The 18,915-nt window shown below is 49.3% G+C and overlaps 2 protein-coding genes across 2 annotated transcripts; one reads left to right on the top strand and one right to left on the bottom strand.

Annotated features, from left to right (window-relative positions):
* Nucleotides 1–3,567: 3,567 nt before the first annotated feature.
* ABCF2 (ATP binding cassette subfamily F member 2) lies at nucleotides 3,568–14,242 on the bottom strand. The gene is made up of 15 exons (XM_065751665.1): nucleotides 14,166–14,242; nucleotides 13,817–13,990; nucleotides 11,974–12,186; nucleotides 11,006–11,188; nucleotides 10,509–10,680; nucleotides 10,275–10,370; nucleotides 8,411–8,513; nucleotides 8,229–8,324; nucleotides 8,002–8,121; nucleotides 7,419–7,508; nucleotides 7,111–7,221; nucleotides 6,790–6,852; nucleotides 6,197–6,325; nucleotides 4,833–5,036; nucleotides 3,568–4,174 (listed from the first exon to the last, which is right to left on the bottom strand). The coding sequence occupies exons 2-15, from the start codon at nucleotides 13,968–13,970 to the stop codon at nucleotides 4,037–4,039; spliced, it is 1,872 nt and encodes a 623-aa protein (XP_065607737.1). The 5' UTR covers nucleotides 13,971–13,990; nucleotides 14,166–14,242; the 3' UTR covers nucleotides 3,568–4,036.
* Nucleotides 14,243–14,773: 531 nt separating this feature from the next.
* CHPF2 (chondroitin polymerizing factor 2) lies at nucleotides 14,774–18,611 on the top strand. Its single transcript, XM_065751646.1, has 4 exons — nucleotides 14,774–15,060; nucleotides 15,727–16,291; nucleotides 16,619–16,801; nucleotides 17,084–18,611. Exons 1-4 carry the CDS (start codon nucleotides 14,789–14,791, stop codon nucleotides 18,344–18,346), a joined length of 2,283 nt encoding a protein of 760 aa, XP_065607718.1. The 5' UTR covers nucleotides 14,774–14,788; the 3' UTR covers nucleotides 18,347–18,611.
* The last annotated feature ends 304 nt before the right edge of the window (nucleotides 18,612–18,915 follow it).

The following is an 18,915-nucleotide window of genomic DNA, read 5'->3' as shown; positions in this document are numbered from 1 at the left end:
CTCTCTGGTAGTGAGGGGCCCAGAACTGAGCACACTACTCAAGATGCAGCCGCACCAGAGCTGAGTACAGAGGGATGATCACTTCCTTGCTGCTGCTGATAACAGTCTCTGATACAAGCCAGGATGCTATTGGCCTTCTTGGCCATCTGGGCACACTGCTGGCTCATGTTCAGCTGAGTAAACCGACACCCCCAGGTCTGTTTCTTCCTCAAAGTCTTTCAACCACTCTGCCCCAAGACTGTAGCATTGCCTGGGGTTGTGGACCTGGCACTTGCTCTTGCTGAACTTCATCCCAATGGACTCAACCCAGTGATCCAGCCACTCCAGATTGCTCTGTAAGGCCTTCCTACCCCCAGGCCAGTTGACACTCCCTCCCAGTGTGGTGTCATCTGCAAACTGATCTCAGCCAGGTCATCAGTAAAGATATTGAATGGGACAGGCCCCAGCACTGACCACTGGAGAACACCACTTGTGGACGGTCACCAGTTGGATTTCCATTTCACCACCACTCTCTGGGCCCTGCCCTCCAGCAGTTCCTTACCTAGCACAGAGTGTACCTGTCCAAACCACAGGCTGCTAGCTTCTGCAGGAGAATGCTGTGGGAGACAGTGTCAAAGGCTTTGCTGAAGTCTAGGTCATTCCTCTCACAGCTCAGCCAGCCTGCACAGGCAGTCCTATCTGCTGCACATCCGTAACAAATTACTCCAAGGGCTGAATTTGGGAGCCATACCATGTCCAGCACTGTCATCATGGCCTGCAGCATCTCACCAAGCTCACAGGTACAAATGGGATCTAGGGAGGGGCTTCTTGTACCCAACAACTGAAACATCAGTGAACACCTCGAACAGTCATGGCAGCACATCTGTGGAAGAGAATGGGCTTGGGCACAGTTGATAATGAATAGCACGTCCTTCTGGGAATGGGAGCAGCACATTCTGTGTTGTCTGTCAACATCAAGAAATGTTGGTGGACTCACACTGGGAGTAAGGAGCATGCCACAGCATCGCTTTTCTGTTGGAAGAGCTTGTGCACTGGTTGGGTACTGCACAGGTGCTCCCTGTCTGAGGTGCGTTGCACCCCCCAATATACTGAGCTGTAAATAGCAGAGATGCTGGGGCTGTGGGCTGAGCACTGTGAAAGCACTGCTTTTCCACCGGAGCACACAGATGCTCCCTGATGCTAATGGAGCCGTTAGCTGTTGTAACACAGATGCAGCTATGTCTGGCACTGGCAGGTATGCATGCTTGGTTGGGTTGTTTTTTTGTTTTTGTTTTTTTTTGTTTGTTTGTTTTTGTTTTTGTAGTTTGCATTGTACTGTATTTCTGACAAAATTTCTGACAAAATGTTGTTAGTTAGACAGAAGGAACATTGCCTGCACTAAGCACAAGGGGTCACATAGCGAGGATGGAGGCTCTTCCACTGAGCAGTACAATCACATTTGGATTCCCAATTTTAGAGAACTGACATCTCCTTTCTTTCACACTTACCTGTGTAAAGCACAAGTTCACGAGACTGGATGCTTTAGAGTTTGTCCATGCTGCATACTGGTCTTGACCCATCCTTGAGCTCTTTTTATGATGTTCATACTGACTTACACCACAAAGACGGGGGAACCCCACAGCCTGATATTCTATCTGCTATCTTTGGCTATAGCTGTGGTATGAGGCAACTTCACTTCTATACTACAAACAAGAGTATATCACGTAGAGACTCCAGGCCATTTCTTTCTCACAGTCTGGATATAGTTCTGCTTTTGTGCACATTTAGGCAAACCCTAGCCCAAACAGGGCAGAGTGCCACTGCCCAGGCTGGCAGCTGCCTCTCACACAGCAAACAGTGCGCCAGTGCATGCTCACTGCTGCTTCCATGGAGCAAATTGTCACCACTGCATGGGTATGAGCCAAGGATGAAAAACGGAATGGCTAAGTTGTGCGTATGTATTCCATTCAAAAATCTTAGTGTAGTGTACTGTGATCTCCAGTGCAGCTACAGTTACTTTGCTTTGGTCAGGAAGCTGTGGGCCCTGTTTGCTAAGTCAGAAACCTGTCTGCAGCTCAGAACTTGTGCTTTGTATCAGCAGACAGCTGACAGAGCTCTCCCAGTTGTTGCATATCTTTAAAGAATTCTCCGACTCCTGTCCTTCATGCTGGCTGCCATCCTAACATTCCTGTGCCTTCCTCAGAACACACCATCCTCAGACAACTCAGTCTAAGATTATAACTTGCCTTTCTTCTTGTCACCATGATCCATGTCTACACAGATCTGAATGTGGTATCACTGCTGTGTCTTAGTAAGAATAAGCAGCTTTAGCCTCAGGCAGGATTTCCAGACCTCATCATTGTCACAGCCACCTTTCCAACTCACCAACATCTTCTGAAAACCCAGAGAGCAGAACTAACGAGGACATTCATTTATCTGTTCTTGTCCCAAGTTCTGTGACACCAGTCAGTTCTTACCCTAATTACTCGCCTGTGGCTTGCTTTTTCTCCATCACTACCTCTGTTAGCTTCCAGGTACTACGCTATGTAGTGGCTTTAAATTACTTTTCATTTAAGTGATTTTTCAGTGCAATTCAGACTTTCCTGTATAAGGAACATGAACAGCATTTATATTAACCTGCATTATCTTCTTAGCAAGTACTGCATCTCCTCTCAGAATATTGCTAAAATGACCAACAAGTCACACTGTTCTGTGGCTCTCCCCGTGACACTTCTCCTGTGGACAAGACAGTGCTTCTATAGCAGCAATCCACAGGTTGGAGGGGCTCTTTCAAAGGAAGGAAATGCTTTGCTCAAAACAGCAAAGCCACAGATCAGGCACCTGAGAAAGCACTCCAAAGAAGTACAACCACATTCCTGTGGTGCAGGAACATGGTACTGAGCTCCACGAGCCTTCTACATGCTTTGTGCTGCCATTCTTGTGGATAGTAATAAAATGATAAGTCACGAGCATAAGATTGGATTTTTTTAGTGTCTTCTCATTGTTTTAAAAATACACGAAAAAGATATTTTATTCAAGAAATTATTCAAGTTGTTCTGGCAGAAGGTACAGTTTAAACACTAAGTTTTCTAAAGATTTGTTATTCAGAACAAAAATAGATGTTTAACTTCAGCTGATTAACATTGTTTAGTTAAACCTGTAAGGAACAAATAAATAATTCATAGCCCCAAAATCCTGATTTATTGAGAGCCTTGTATTAGGCCCATAAACTTCAAGGTGAAAGAAAAAACATGCATCAAAGCTGCTCTGTCGTGGAGCACACACACACACTGGTATTCTATAGATCTACATTTCATCTCTATGTTCCAATCTCTGGAACCCTTGCAAGCTGTACCTATTAACAATTGAAAAAAAGCATGTGTAGCTTGCTCCCCCTTCTGTCATTACCTGGAAAACCCAGTATTCTATCAGTGGTTTCTACTCTGCTGGGTATAACTCCAGAGCTCAGTACTCCCTCCATGTATAGCACAATTTCTGGTTATAACAAGAGGACTTTGGTAACAGTGAGCTCAGTACCGGCTGATGAGCCCCAGCACGCCCCAGGAACTACCACAGCTCACAAAACAAGACTGTTCTTCCCTCTTTATTGACTGATGGATTCTCAGGCAGATCTTGTAATTACACTGTTAAATAATAGTTAAAAACAAACCAAGGCCAGAGGAGTTTGAAGTGAAGTATCTAAACTGAAGCAGAAAATGGGGAGGAAGATGCGGGATAAGCTGGGCTGGGGTCTCCACTTCTGTATCACTGCAACTCAAGACACTCTAACTGCCACAATGCAGGCCACTGGATTCCAAGGCCTGGCTCAGATGGGACATCATCTAAATACGGGAAATGGCTGCCCAAATTAAGCCAGATCAGGAGAGAAGAGATCTGTCCAGAAACAGAGGTGCAAGGCAAGTCAAGGGAAAGCAGTATTGCAGCAATCCTAGAACACAGCCACAGATAGCAGCAGTCCCACTCCAGTCGAAGGTGAGCGAGTCACGTTGGCCACTGTCAGTCTGCACAGAGAGCACCTGGCTGACTGCTCTGCAGCTCACACGTTATGGGTCTTCTTGGTGAGCTGTGGATCCTCATCCACCAGCTTGGACTTGAGATGCTCCTTATAGGCAAGGATGTCACCTTGCCACTTGGTGATTGTCTGCTTCTCACAGACCCAGATCTCCTGAGCAACCTGGAAGGAGCACACAAGGAGAGGGAAGAGAGGTTATAGTGCAGCATTCTCTAATTTTAAACAACATTGTAAAATTAACCAAAACCTACTCTTCGAAGCCTGATGAAGGAGGAGTCTATTAGGTTTCACAAAATCAATTACAAAAACATACATATCTGCAGATATATATCTCCCTGGTGTTTTCCAAGTAAGAGATATAAGATTTTGGAACTAACAGTCTCTGACTTCTCAAGATTTCTTTGTTTGTCTGCAGATGGAAAAGAAATTAATTTCCTGAGAAACTGGGAATGAAGAGAGGCAGTTCCTGACACAATCTGTGGCTATGTTCTATTAATCTGTGCAGAATAAGTAATAAAGAAAACTCTGCTAGAATCACTCCAGCATCATTTAGAGCAGTCAAGCTACAGCTTCCACAGCACATTATGATTTTCATTTAACTTATTCTTTACAGTATTTGTTTTTTCTTTCAAGTGTCTACATGTTCTCCAAGACTGGTTAATCATTCCATACAAACATGGCAAGGGAATCATATCCAGTAAACTTTTTCCACTCACATATCTTTTCAGAATAAGGAGCAGCCAGCTAGCTGAAAACATCCTGTTTTAATTACTCAGAATGTTGGAAAAGGTTCTTTGCAAAAGTTCACTGCTCTATTTACCTGCTGAATGAGTCTGAAGTCGTGGCTGACAAGCATCATTCCTCCTTCAAAGTCATTGATAGCATCTGCCAGAGCATCTATTGTTTCTATGTCCAGGTGGTTGGTTGGCTCATCCAGGAAAAGCATGTGGGGATTCTGCCAGGCCAGCCATGCAAAGCACACACGGCACTTCTGCCCATCAGAGAGGTTCCGGATGGGGCTCACCTGTCAGACAAAGACACCATTTCAGCTCTGCAAGGAAACTTAATAGCACCAGTTCCTAAACTGCCACACTGACCAGAAAACATTCACACCTCAAACTGTGTTCACAGCAGATTCATGGCACTAGAGGACAAATATCAGGCATACACCTAGACTAGGCTTCCTTTATCAGCAAAACAAGGGTAATTCCAGGGGCTTTTGAGAAAGTGGTGTTCACACCAAGTCCCAGCTTCTATCAGAGGTCCAGAGGGCAGTTAGCTGAGATCTGTCTGTTCGTTCCATTCTGACACAAGCCTAAACTTACTTTTGCTTTTCCTACAGATATTCATCTCAGAAACAGACATAAGAAAGCTAATTCAACGTACAGTTGAAATATGCTCGAGCCCATTGAGTTCCTCAACCCAGATTGAAGAGGGCTACCCATTGCAACATAAAAACAGATTGATTCAACACAAATGCTGTTCAACCCAGCAGGTATCTGAGCACTACACAGTCATTTGTGAAAGTCATGGGTTGAGATAAAACTATTTACTAAGATTAAGGACAATAATTATGACAAATACGTATACAAAAGAAGTGTATATAATAAGTGATGCATAAGCAATTGCTCACCACCCCCCAGCTGATGCCCAGCTAGCACCCAAGCAGAGAAAGAGAGAGAGAGAGAGAGAGATGAACTCCCAACCCCTTCAAAACTCTCTCTGCTTGATATCATATGGTACAGAACATCCCTTTGGCCAGTTTAAGTCAGCTGTCCTGATTCTGTTCCCTCCCAGCTTCTTGGGCCCTTTGCTGGGAATGGCCTTGGCTCTTAAGTTTATGAACTTATGAACTTATGAACTCTGTGCAACACTGTTTAGCAGCAACTGTGAATGTCAGCGTGTTATTAATGTTGTTTTTCTCCTAGAACCAAAACATAACATCATTCCCAACTTCTGAAGAAAACAATTCTGTCCCAGCTGAAATTAAGACAACTAACAAAGATCCCATAAGCCATGAGTTATTTTACTCCAATTTTAAAAGCAGAGATGAAAAAGCATTCACATGCTGTGACACACCATGCTCCATACTACATCACACTAACAGACATCAGTAGAGCAACAGAAGATGCAGTAGCTCCACTTCCCCAATGAGTAAAGAAAACTACAACAGCTTATGCTCACCTGCTGTTTCCCTGTCAGACCATATCTGCCAATGATTTTTCTCATCTCCTCCTTCTCCTTGATCTCTGGGTAGCACTTCATCATGTACTCCAGGGGTGAGAGGTCTAAGTCCAACTGCTCTTGCAAGTGCTGACAGAGAAGAAGAGCCAGCTTCAGCTTGTGCATGCCACCCATCTCCTGGCCAGAAGTGGCTCCCCTCTTATATCTGTCTGACATCAGCTAGGCAGCAGAACCCAAAAGATAATAATTCCATCCCCAGTGTATTCACTGTGCTGGACTGTTAGGGAAAGTCTCCTTTCCAGGAGCAGTACTGCTTCAGAATAGCAGGCTTGTCCAGTATCAGGCACAAGGCAGCCACCTCTCCTGTACAAGGTGAGAGGCTAAACAGAAAGAACCACAGCAAACCTCTTTTTGGGACAAGAACATTGGGTAGAGCCCATTCTGCCAACAGAACAGCTACCTCCTCAAGCTCAAGGCACAGAAGAGCAGCAGCAAGATGGGCCTTAGAATCAGGAACAGAGGATTAACATTCCTCATTCCTGGCAGCTTTTTCCCCAGTATTTCATGTTTCTGGTGGTTGCCACAGGGAGTACCTGGTGGTATCTACCAATCTTCACATGTGAATGCTTGCGAATCATTCCATCTGTAGGCAGCAACTAGAAGGGGAAGATAAAAGTATTTCAACATGAAATACCTCCTTTTACTCCATGCCTGAATGAACAGAATCTATCCATATCCTCCCCAGTACAGAAGACAAAGCCTAAACATGCAGTGTGACAGAGAAAGCCCTATACTGCAGCAAAATTTTGGAAATTCTCAAGTCTGATGGAATATTCTGGTAAATAAGTGCAGACTCACTAAAGACTACCCAACGAATAAATGGCCAAACAAAGAAGACAATACTGTAAGCATACCTCTCCTGTGAGCAGTTTCAGTAGTGTTGACTTTCCAGCTCCATTGGGTCCAACAAGAGCAACACGGGTATCCAGGTCAATCCCAAACTCCAGGTTATTATAGATCCATGGCTGCAAGCCACATAAATCATTATATACAACACGTCTTTCCACTACTACCTAGAATCTCCATGCAACTGTACAGCTCTGTCCCCAGCAGACTCAGTATTAACACTGCCAAGAAGCCTGATCCCAAAAGCCTCACACTTCCAAACAAGGCAGAGATGCACGTAACTTCCATACAACCCATGCACACTTTCTATACTTACCCCATCCTTTGTGTATTTGAAGCTGACATTCTGCACCATGATGACAGGAGGGGGGATTTTTCCACAGGGTGGGAAATAGAATGACAAAGTCTGTCAACAAAGAATATCCACTTGTTAGACAACCTGGAGCACAAGACAGTCCTGTTATTCCAGTATTACAGTATAGTATGATAGCAACATCTTCAAACCGAAGTACCAAAACAAGAGCCCTGTAACAACACATGCAAGCTCATCTGCTGGCTAATGATTCCCTACTTCCCCTTGAAGCAACTCGGGGCTTAAACTCTTCAAATAAGCCAGTTACTCTGAGCATCACCCAGATCTACTCCACCTTTTTAGACATTTGTTGCCATGTCTGGTATCACAAAACCCTTTCTCTTAACTGGAAAAAAATAAATCTCTTCTTTACACTCTTCAGCATTACACTACCTTCTGTAAAGTTAACCTTCTGGCATCAAGAAGGGGATTCCATTCTTGCTCTCTGCTGCGTCAGCCATTCCTGCTGTCACCTAAAGTTCACTCTGCTTATCCAGCCCAAGTTTCCTATACTGACCTCTAAATGCAACCCTATCAGAGATCTCACCTTATCATTCACCACTCTCTCTGTCAAGCCAGAAGCCATCATTTTTTGAAGGGTCTTCTCCTTGCTCTGAGCTTGCCTGGCCAGCTTTGCACTACCGTGACCAAATCGTGCAATGTAATTCTGAAACAAAATACAGAGTTAGCCAAAAGCTATGACAAAAAGGCTGAGGTGGAGCAGGGCTGCCCACAGGCATGGGCAGAAAGATGTTCATGCAGGTAAGCAAATACCTTCATGTGGGCAATCTGATCCTGTTCCCAGTGGAAACGCTTCATTTGATTTTCTTCCAGTTCCAAGCGAGTTTTTACATACTGATCATAATTTCCCTGAAGAGATGGACCGCAGAACATCAGACATGCCCCAGAGGGGAACATTCTGTTTTTGTTAGCTGCACAGAACACCATTCACTCACCGTATAGTACTTCAGTTTGCGGTTATGCATGTGAATTATGTTGGTGCAGATGCCATTCAAGAAGTCCTGGGAGTGGGATATCAGCACAAGGATTCGCTTGAACCTGTGACACCACAAAACTTAATAAAAAGAATTGCTCGTTGGCTCTGATGGCGACAAAGGTTTTGTCTGTACCAGACCTCTCCTGACTACAGTCAAATGAAAAGCAAAGAGATAACAGTCCTAGAGATGCTCCAGGAAATTTGCAGTAAGTAGCTGCAACCAGCTCTGTGAGACACCCTCCACTGTACAGCACTCTCCAGTCATACTCATGACGAGCTAAAAGCTGGCTAGCTGCATCATGGATTAGCAGTGCTACTGATGCAGAACTCCACCGGTATTACACTTAGAAATCTGAATCTTTGCTTCTCATTTTTGTCTTGTTACACACTAACATCTCTTAGGTATGCTAGGACAGACTCCAAATCTGCACAATGTAAATGCATCCTCCCAAGAAGAGAAAGGGTCAAATTACTTTCCAAAAACATCTGATATATCAGACAATGCAAAAGGATCAACTGACAGAACTGATGGAATCACCTCTGCAAAAGAAAATCCCTTCTCACATGCTTGCATTCACAATCCTTTCAATGCACAGCCCAGACAACAAATTTCATGGCTATTCCTACACATTTTGCCCAATCATTAACATTTTAACTTTGTTTACAAATCCCAGTTACCTTGACATACTAAAACAAGATGAAACCGAGACTGAGACACCACAGCTGGTGAAAACAGAAAAACAATATGCAAAAATGTGAGCTGTAAGTCAGGTCTGGAAAGCTCACACTACTGGAAAAGTATGCAGCACCAGTAGAGGATTGCCCCGGCTGTTCCTGGCCTTCAGGAAGTAGGTTTAACCTTCAGGTACATATAGGCCAGTATTTCTCATTTCTTTACTGAGAAATAAATAGTCTTGTCTTGAAACCACTGCCCTTGCATCAAGAACCCTTCTGTAAAAAACACATAGCAACAAGCTATGTGATGGTCTAACTGGTGTCGCAGTACAGCCGTGTAGCCACAATAACTATAGGTAATTATTTCTGCAGGACTTGCTTCACGTGTTGACAAGATGTTTGTGCAGAAAGCCACATGCACTGGTACAGAGTAGGGGATGAGCTGCTGGAGAGGAGCCCTGAGGAGAGGGACCTGGATGTCCTGCTGGATGACGGGTTGGCCATGGAACACTGTGCCCTGGTGGCCAATAAGGACAATGAGATCCTGGGGTACATTAAAAAGAGTGCAGCCAGCAGGTTGAGGGAGGGGATACTCTACTCTGCCTGGAGTACTGTGCCCAGTTCTGGGCTCCCCAGTACAAAAAAGACAGGGATCTCCTTGAAAGAGTCCTTCAGAGGGCTGCAAAGATGATAAAGGGCATAGAAACCTCCCTTATGAGGAAAGGCTGAGAGAGCTGGGGCTGTTCAGCCTTGAGAAAAGAAGACGCAGAGGGGATCTGATCCACGTCTATCAGTATCTAAGGAGTGGGAAGCAAAGGGATGAGGCTGGGCTCTTCTCAGCAGTGTGTGGCAATAGGACGAGAGGAAATGGCCACAAACTGAAGCATAGGAAGTTTTGCACAAACATGTAGGAATTTCTTCACAGTGCAGTGACAGAGCACTGGCACAGGCTGTACAGAGATGTGGTGGAATCTCCTTCCCTGGAGATGTTCAAGAACCACCTGGATGCCTACCTGTGCAACCTGGTCTAGGGAGCTGCTTTGGCAGGGGGCTGGACTAGGTGATCTCTAGAGGTCCCTTCCAATCCCTACAATTCTGTGACTGTGAAAACTACAACCCATGCAAGCTGTACACTCCTCCATGCTTACGTTTTCAGTTCTTCTTCTAACCACACACAGGCATCCAGGTCAAGGTGGTTTGTGGGTTCATCTAGTAGTAGCATGAATGGCCGAATGAAGAGGGCTCTAAAAGGAGAGGGGAGATGACAGCATAAGGTCAATGCGGATACTCAAAGCCTCTGAGCTGTGCTCTATGTTCTGTTGTGGCTTTGAGCCTGAGGGACAGGCTCTCTCCCAGGAGGCAGCAGACACCGTACCACTCACCTAGCAAGAGCCACCCTCATTCGCCAGCCACCACTAAAGTCCTTCAGCTTCTTCCTCTGCATGGCTGGCGTAAACCCCAAGCCGTGTAGGATACGCGAGGCCCGCGCTTCTGCCTTGTCAGCATCCAGCTCCTCCAGACGTTCATACAACTCCATGAGTTTCTCACACTCCGCTGAAAAAGAGCCTGCCTGTCAGCACTTCTAACAATAACGGGCTCCCAACTGCACATCTGCACAGCTGAGGAAGTTCATAGTCCATCAGCTTCACCACTATTCAGCCCTCTCCACTTGCATGCCTTAAGACACTTCTTAAAAACAGCATAGGATTATTGATCTAAAGAAGTGGAATCCTACAGGGCTTATCAACTAGTACAGGGCAGCTGGGAGAAAGAGGTACTTTAAAAATTCTGCCAAAGAACCCAAGTAAGACCTTTTCTTCAGTGGGAAGGGAAAGTGGACTAAGTGTCTCTTGTCCACAGGGACTCTAAAAAGCTTTACCATCTTCGTGAGCCAGGCGCTCTGCTTCTCGTTCTAACATGGACCTCTCTGTATCCACCTCCATCACACACTGTAGAGGGGTCTTGTCACTGGGAGGCATCTCTCGGGTCAGGTGATAGATGTCAATGTGCTCTGGAATGGGCACTTCTCGTTTCCCAATAGCTGACAAAAGCATGGATTTCCCTGTGTGCAGACAGACATGCCACAGTTATTTGCTGGATTCGGAAAGATATGCCACAAAAAAAAGAAAACAACACAGATGAGAAACAGACAGATTGCATTATTCTCTCCCTTTACAACCCAAGAAAATCCTTGGGAACTTCTTGCCCATGAGAAATTAGAGATACAGCAACACCACTGCAGTCCAGCACTCATCCAGATACAGGGAAGTTTATCTTTGCTGTACACTTCTTGCTGTCTAAACAGGTCTAACATCTGGCACCTGCCTTTAAAGACTTCTAACACAGAGGAAAATATTATACTTATCACTAGAGAGCCTGTAAGTTAAACAACTCACCACTCATACTAGCTCTTCTTCAATTGGACCCACATTCTGCATCTTTCCACACACTGCACTATCTTCCCCAGTGATTACACACGCTCCCTACCACCCCATACTGTGACAGTTGTTCAGCCAGTAAGCAGCAGTGTCAGGTTTACTGACACTGCTACACAAAGCCTGCAAACAGGAGTCAGACAGAGTCATAGATCCCAGGCACCTCACCCTGCTCTCCACAGAAACCAGTCCAAAGGCATAGTCCAAAGCCAGGATTCCACCTCATATTCCTACTAGCAATTGCTCTTGCTGTTTGGAGAAACACGGGAGACGATGACACCACGTCCTGTCTACATCTACAAGCCTTTTTTCTGTTTTACAGCATTTACCACATGCATCTGTCCAACTTCTCAGCATCACAGAACCTTCACTGAGCTCCAAGAAGCCGATGTCACCATGCCCCACAACTTACCAATCCCATTGAGACCAATGAGGCCGTATCGCCTTCCGGAATTCAGCTCAAGTTTTGTATCGCTCAGCAGCTCTTGGCCATGGAAGGTCAGCGAGAGGTTAATAATGTGCACATCAGTGCTGTTGGGATGGGAAGCCAGCACTCCTGTCACAGCTCGAGCAGCAGCTTTCTTTAATTCAAAGTCCTCCAGTTCCTTTGTAAGAGCGTCCACTTCTGTATGGAGAGAGGAACCCGAAGTGTCACTGACTCACAAACACACTGGAAGCTGTAAGCCCCTAAGCCAGTAAGACCAGGACTACAACAATAAGCAGCAACTCTATTTCTACAGAAATGAAGAGCCCTAGAGCAATGGTGTTCAGTTTTTCAGTTCAGCAGATGGATGCATAGCAATCTAACAACTTACAGCCACTCTAAAAACACAAGCTGACCAAAGCAACACAGTGAGCAGCCAGAATAGCCTGCCCGGGATCCAAGCGTGGTGGGACACCCCTCTGTGCACAAAGAGCTGCGATGGAGTTAAGGCTTCAACACTTTTGGCTGCAAGTTTAAGGACATGGCTGGCCTCAAGAGACCCTGAGTAGGAAGTAAATAACAGGAAAGATAAGAAGAGAGAAGAGAGAAGCAGCGACATTGGGAGAGACCCTACCAACTTCTGAGAAGACATCTCCGCTTGCATGCCCCTCTCCTACAGCATAAGGAAACCTTTGCTGTTGCAGCCGAGTTACGGCCCAATTTCCATTTCCCATACCCCCTCTGAAAGCACTGCATACAGACCAGACGAGTAGAGAGGCAAGAGGCAGCTTTACTCCGGATAAACGACTCTTTCGCAGGGAGCAGGCGGTAAGCAAGCTGCTTCCTCCAGCTCGGCGAGCCGCCCGATGCCCGCGCCGCTTCAGCTGCGTCCCGCCCGGCCCCGCACAGCGCCGCGGCCCCCGGCCCCGCGCCCGCCTCAGCCCTCAGCGCGCGGGAAGCGCTCGGCCCGCGCCGCCCCCCCTCCACCAATAGGAGCGCGTAATGCAAATGATCCAGGACAACTGACAGTGATTGGCGGGCTCGGCCCGGGCGGGCGCCCAGGCCCCACCCATAGCCGGCGGCTCGGGACGCGGCGCCAGCGGCCGGAGCACGGGAGCGACGCTCGGGTAGCGCGGGACCGCGGGGGTCCGCCGGGCTCAGGGGGGCGGCCAAGAGCCGGGATCTCGGGAGGAGGCTTCTGCCGCGTCCCCCGGAGTACGGCCTCTGCCTGGCCGGGGTCCCGCACCGAGTACCTCCCGAAACAACGCACGATGTTCACCCCTGGAAAACACGTGTGCTCAGCAGTCCGCGGGTCACCGGGCAGCCAGAGTACCGCTCCCGGTAAGATTCACCTAGCCCACGTTTCCCAGGGAGCTCGGCCTCTGCAGACCAGACACAGCTCCGAGAAACGGACGGACAGAGGTTCGCAGCAGCACTGACAGTGAAAACAGGGACGCAGCATTTCCTGTAGCACAAAACCAGCGAGGCCACACATCGCGTGCCGAGAGACCGGGACAGCACCTGGCTGAGGGGGCCGGGAGCACTCTGCCTTCCCCGGCAGTTCCAAAGGAGACCCCAGGGAACGCCACCGCTGCACGAAGACGCGCGCGCGAGCGATTACGGGGCCCCGTCGGTACACAGAGCGCAGCGGCTCCGCAGGGCACCGCATCTGCGGAGACGCGGCGGTCCCGGTCCCCATGCGCTGCTCTCGGGCACTCCTGCTACCGGCGGACGGCCCCGGCGGAGCGCTCCTGAGCGCGGGGTACACGCACGGCGCCTCCGGGCTACAGCCGTAGCGACGAGGCCGGGATCGGGCAGTACCGCCTCTCACCTGGCAGCGGCGTCCCGTTGGCCTCCGGTGCCCGAACCTCCTGCGGCTCCGTCCCGGCATCGCCATTCTCCTCCGGGGCGCGGCGGGGCCGCTGCCGGGCTTTAGCCGCCTCCTTCTTCTTGGCCGCCTTCTTCTTGGCCAGGTCCGAGGGCATGGCGCGGCGGGGGGAAGCGGCTGCGGTGCAAGAGAGACCATTAGGCCGCGCCGCCCCGACCCGGATCCCCGCTCCGCCCCACAGCACGCGGCGCCTCCGGGCCGGGGCGAGAACCGCCCGCGCCGCGCGAACCCCACCCGACGCCCTTCAGCCCACCGCACCAGGCCCGCCCCGCGCCGCCCGCCCAGCCCGCACCGGCCGCTCCGCGCTTTCCTTCTGTCGCAACAGGACAGCTGCTACCGCGTGCGCATGCCCCGCCCCCCGGCACGGCGGCCAATCGCAACGCGAAGCGTCACACACGCCGGGCGGCCGCGCCTCTCCGGGCACAGCACCGCGCGTCCCGGCGTGCACCGCGCCGCCCGGCTCAGGCCCCGCCCCGGACGTGCCGCGGGAGCCGTGCCCCGCGCTACCATAGAGGCGACACGGCCGGCGGGTAGAGCGGCCGCCGGTGTACCATAGAGAAAAAAACAAAGCGGAAGCGGAAGCGTGGAGGGTGGCGATGAGGCGGTTGAGGTGGCAGCGGTGGGAGAGCGGTCGGGCGGGACCCGGGCGCTCCTCCGGCACGACGCTCCAGGCCCGTCCTGTCCTCGGCCTCCGCGCCGCCGCACCGCCCTGCCCGCAGCTGGGAGCGCCGCGGGGCCGCTGAGCCGCTCGGGCCGAGCCTGGGGCTGGCGTGCGGCACGCTCCCTGCGGGCTCCGCTCCGCTCCGCGCCGGCAGGAGATCTGCGCAGGCCATGTCCCGCGGCCCCGTGAACCCAGCCCGCTCGTAGCGGGACTGCGGTCGCTTCCGGAGCGCAGTGCCCGCGGCCGCCGTCGCCATGCGCCTGGCTGCGCTGCTGGCAGCGCTGCGGCCCGCGCTGCCGCTCGTGCTCGGCCTGTCCCTGGGCTGTAGCCTTAGCTTGCTGCGCGCCTCCTGGAGCCAAGGCGGCGCCGAGGAGCTGTGCCTGGGGGCGGCGGGCCGGGCCGAGCTCCCCGGTGAGGCGCAGCCCGAGGCGGCTGAGGCCGGCCCGGCCCGGGACCGTGAGGACTTCCGGCCTCGGATCGTACCGTACTACCGGGACCCCAACAAGCCTTACAAGAAGGTGCTCAGGTAACGCCTGTTTTGTGTGGCAAACTTCTCTTGGAGGAAAACAGTCGTGCGCAGTGGGTGTTCAGAGTTCTATGTCTTTGAATGAGTTAAGGGTTTCAAGTTGGGGTACGCTGTTTGGAATATGCGACAGTGTTAAAACACTGTCGGTTGTAACAGCGTAGTGCAGTGCTGGGATAGCTCCCTTAAAGGGCTACAATAGTGAGCTTTTCAAAAGAAACTGAAAAGCACTCTCAGGATGACTGGGAATACTCCCTCTCCTGTTACGTGCATCTAATAACACGTGCTAAGTTGCTCTTAAAAAATACTAACTGCTGTATCCATTGGGAAAGTTCTGAGCAGTCAGGAACAATGTGCATGACTTGCTTGTGCTTGGCTCTAAATTTTATTTTTTTTACTTGTAGTTTCCTAAGTGCTGCATGACTGAAGGAAAAATATGCTTTTATTAAATGGGATTTTTCCAAGCGAGTCTAACCTTAAAACTCTACTCCTGAGGTTAATTTTTTTCCACCGTTTCTAAGTCCCAGCAGTTGAAGGCTTATCCTGAGTGTTGGGGGCAGTTACAGAGATATCCTGGTAGCAATTAGGAAGTTCTGAGTGTAAATTAAGGTGATCTTTTGGTTTTTGTCATCCAGTAGTTTACGATGTAGTTTTGTCCTTTCTTTACAGAACCCGCTACATCCAGACAGAACTGGGATTTCATGAGAGACTGTTCGTGGCAGTGCTGACTTCCAAGGCTACCCTGAATACACTGGCGGTGGCTGTGAACAAGACCATAGCTCATCACTTTTCACGCTTGCTGTACTTCACAGGGCTGCGCAGTGCCAAGGTGCCTCATGGCATGGTGCTGGTGGCCCACGGGGATGAGCGACCCATCTGGCTGATGTATGAGACCATGTACTATATCCACCAGCACTTTGGTTCTGACTATGACTGGTTCTACATCATGCAGGATGACACCTATACCCAGGCTGAACAAGTAAAGGCTCTGGTGACACATCTCAGTATTAATCAAGATGTCTACCTGGGAAGAGCAGAGGAGTTCATCGGGGGAGATGAGCAGGCTCGCTATTGCCACGGTGGCTTTGGCTACCTGCTGTCCCGCAGCCTGCTACTGAAACTTCATCCACACCTGGACAGCTGCCGCAATGAGATCCTTAGTGTGCGCCCAGACGAGTGGCTGGGGCGTTGCATCATCGATTTCCTTGGCATTGCTTGTGTCTCACAGCTCCAGGTACTACCTCTCTCCCTGAGGTTTTGTGTTAGCTAAGTCTGATGGAACCCATGCTCTTACTGTCCCTGCTGTGCAGCAGAGGGGCTTTTCTGCTGGACTTTGATGTCAGATAGGGGAGGAGAGAGTTGTCTTATGTGGCAGCACTAAGTAAACAGTCTTGTAGTATATAGAGGTAGGGTTTGGAGTGAGAACTGTTGTGTTGTGTTCGTTCTTCTGGGTCCTGCAGCCAACATACAGAGAGGGGAGGGTGCTTGTCTGGAGTGAGGGAGGGCTTCACTGTGACTGGTAGCATTCTATGCCAGTCTTTCTGGCTTTTGTTCTCCTCAGGGTCAGCATTACCATACATATGAACTGGCTAAAAATGCCAATCCAGAGAAGGAAGAAGAAGAGGAGTTCCAAGCAGCTATTGCCGTGCATCCTGTTTCTGACATGACCCTGATGTACCGGCTGCACAAGCACTTCAGCAGGGTCCAGCTGGAGAGAGCCTACCAGGAGATCCAAGAACTGCAGGTATGTGGCCAGGGAAATCTGCAAAAACTAGCCTGTCTAAATGGGTTTCCTTTTCTTTCATCTTTGTCAAAGAAGGGTATTATTTCTATTTGTATATGACCGTCAACCAAACACAAGAGAGAGTCCTGTTTCTCAGAGTTAGCACCTCTGATACCATGCAGTCAAAAACTTGTGGTGTGATACTACCAAGATGCAGCTCTAAAAGGTGAAGCAGGTCTGGGTAGGACACGGGCTGCCCCTTTGAGGAAGTGTCAGTGATCAGTATGTGTTCTCTTTGCGCAGATGCAGATCAGGAATCTGACATCACTGACTCCTGCAGGCGAGGCAAGCTTGACATGGCCTGTGGGGATTAATTCCCCGTTTCTTCCGAAGTCACGCTTTGAGGTAATCAGCTGGGACTACTTCACTGAGCAGCACCTCTTCTCCTGCCTTGATGGCTCCCCCAAGTGTGAGCTCTCTGGAGCCAGCAAAGCAGATGTCAGTGACATTATTGAGTCAGCGCTTGAGCAGCTTAACAGCCGCTACCAACCCTTGCTCCGCTTCAGCAAGCGGCAGCTGCTGAACGGCTACCGGCGTTTTGACCCCACACGAGGAATGGAATATACGCTGGACCTACTGCTGGAGGCAGTGACCCAAAAGGGCCACAGTCATGTCCTAGTTAAACGAGTGAGCTTGGTGCGGCCCTTAAGTAAGGTAGAAATTATTCCCATGCCGTATGTAACAGAGGCCACACGTGTGCAGCTGGTGCTTCCATTGACAGTACAGGACTTAGATTTTGTATCCAACTTCCTGGATATGTATGCTATGAACACACTGGACACGCATGATAATGCCTTGCTGACTTTGCTTTTCATCTACCATCCTTATGATGCCCAGCGAGTCAGCCAGGTAGATGTATTTGCTGGAGTCAAGGCCATGGTGGGAGAGCTGGAGAAACGCTATGCAGAGGTTAAAATCCCCTGGATTAGTGTCAAAACTGAGGTGCCATCGCAAGTGAAACTCATGGATATAGTCTCAAAGAAGCACCCTGTGGACACCTTGTTCTTCTTGGCCAGTGTCTGGACAGAAATCAACATGGAGTTCCTGAACCGCTGCCGTATGAATACTATCAGCAATTGGCAGGTCTTTTTCCCAGTGCACTTTCAAGAGTTCAATCCTGCACTGGTATACCGTGGTGAGCAGACTGCTTCCTCCAGCACTGACTTCCTGAGGGATGGACATTTTGACAGACATTCATTTGCTGAGGCCTGCTTTTATAATTCTGACTATATGACAGCGCGTACCAAACTAGCAGCTGATATTCTAGATCGAGATGAAGTGCTGGAGAGCATGGAGGTATTTGACGTCTTCCTCCACTATTCTGGTTTGCACTTATTTCGGGCTGTGGAGCCAGGGTTAGTGCAGAAATATGCACTGAGGAGCTGCAACCCCCGGCTTAGTGAGGAGTTATACCACCGCTGCGTCCTCAGTAACTTGGAAGGGCTTGCGTCCCGCTCGCATTTAGCCATGGCCCTCTTTGAGCAGGAACAGGCCAACAGTACTTGAGAGACTGGAAACATCAAGAGCTGCTCAGCACCTTAACACTTGGCACTTTCCATCCCTTTCCCAGACTGGCCATGGTTGAAGGGCATGTGAGGTCAAGGGAAGAGAAAGGCTTTCCCAGCCTTGCTCTGCAGCACAGGGAGGGGCTGTGGAGAGAGGCTGTTTTTGTGGAGTTTCAGTTTTTTGCTTTCGCGTGGGTTGGGGTTGGTTTGATTTTTGTTGTTTGTTTGTTTTGTTTTTTAAACAAATAGATTTCTTTCCAAGCAGACTGATGTGGTTACTCTTAAACTTCATAGGCTCTAGGAGGAGGGATGTAAGAAGAGCTGTTCAGGTGATCTTACTCTGAGCCATACGATTCTGATGAGTGGTGCAGAGACAGAATATGAGGTGCATTCTGGAACAGGGTTATGTTGGCCTTGCCACCCTCGGTGCTGTCATTGTACCACCTTGTGTTTTTCTCTCTTGCACTCAATTTTGAGGAGTTGCAAACACAGTTTATTTAGTTTCCCGCTGGACAAAACTGCTCAGTGCACTTCCACTTTGCTATGTTTGCAACTGTTTTGTAATCAGGG

Source organism: Cyrtonyx montezumae, unplaced genomic scaffold (assembly GCF_038088225.1).
Source record: "Cyrtonyx montezumae isolate F1298 unplaced genomic scaffold, pur_monq_1.0 scaffold_79, whole genome shotgun sequence".
Lineage (NCBI taxonomy): Eukaryota > Metazoa > Chordata > Aves > Galliformes > Odontophoridae > Cyrtonyx > Cyrtonyx montezumae.
Note: the sequence above shows the minus strand (reverse complement) of the source record. Positions and strands in the feature narration are given on the sequence as shown.

What these genes read in the sequence shown, in the direction of transcription:
- ABCF2 (XM_065751665.1), bottom strand. Translation starts at nt 13,970, where the DNA reads ATGCCCTCGGACCTGGCCAAGAAGAAGGCGGCCAAGAAGAAGGAGGCG. An exon ending in GCAAACTGAAGTACTATACG is followed by an intron (nt 8,325 to 8,410) that starts GTGAGTGAATGG and finishes CCATCTCTTCAG; the next exon opens with GGAAATTATGATCAGTATGT. An exon ending in AGATTGGTAGATACCACCAG is followed by an intron (nt 6,326 to 6,789) that starts GTACTCCCTGTG and finishes CTTCTCTGTCAG; the next exon opens with CACTTGCAAGAGCAGTTGGA.
- CHPF2 (XM_065751646.1), top strand. Translation starts at nt 14,789, where the DNA reads ATGCGCCTGGCTGCGCTGCTGGCAGCGCTGCGGCCCGCGCTGCCGCTC. An exon ending in CTTGTGTCTCACAGCTCCAG is followed by an intron (nt 16,292 to 16,618) that starts GTACTACCTCTC and finishes TGTTCTCCTCAG; the next exon opens with GGTCAGCATTACCATACATA. An exon ending in AGGAGATCCAAGAACTGCAG is followed by an intron (nt 16,802 to 17,083) that starts GTATGTGGCCAG and finishes CTCTTTGCGCAG; the next exon opens with ATGCAGATCAGGAATCTGAC.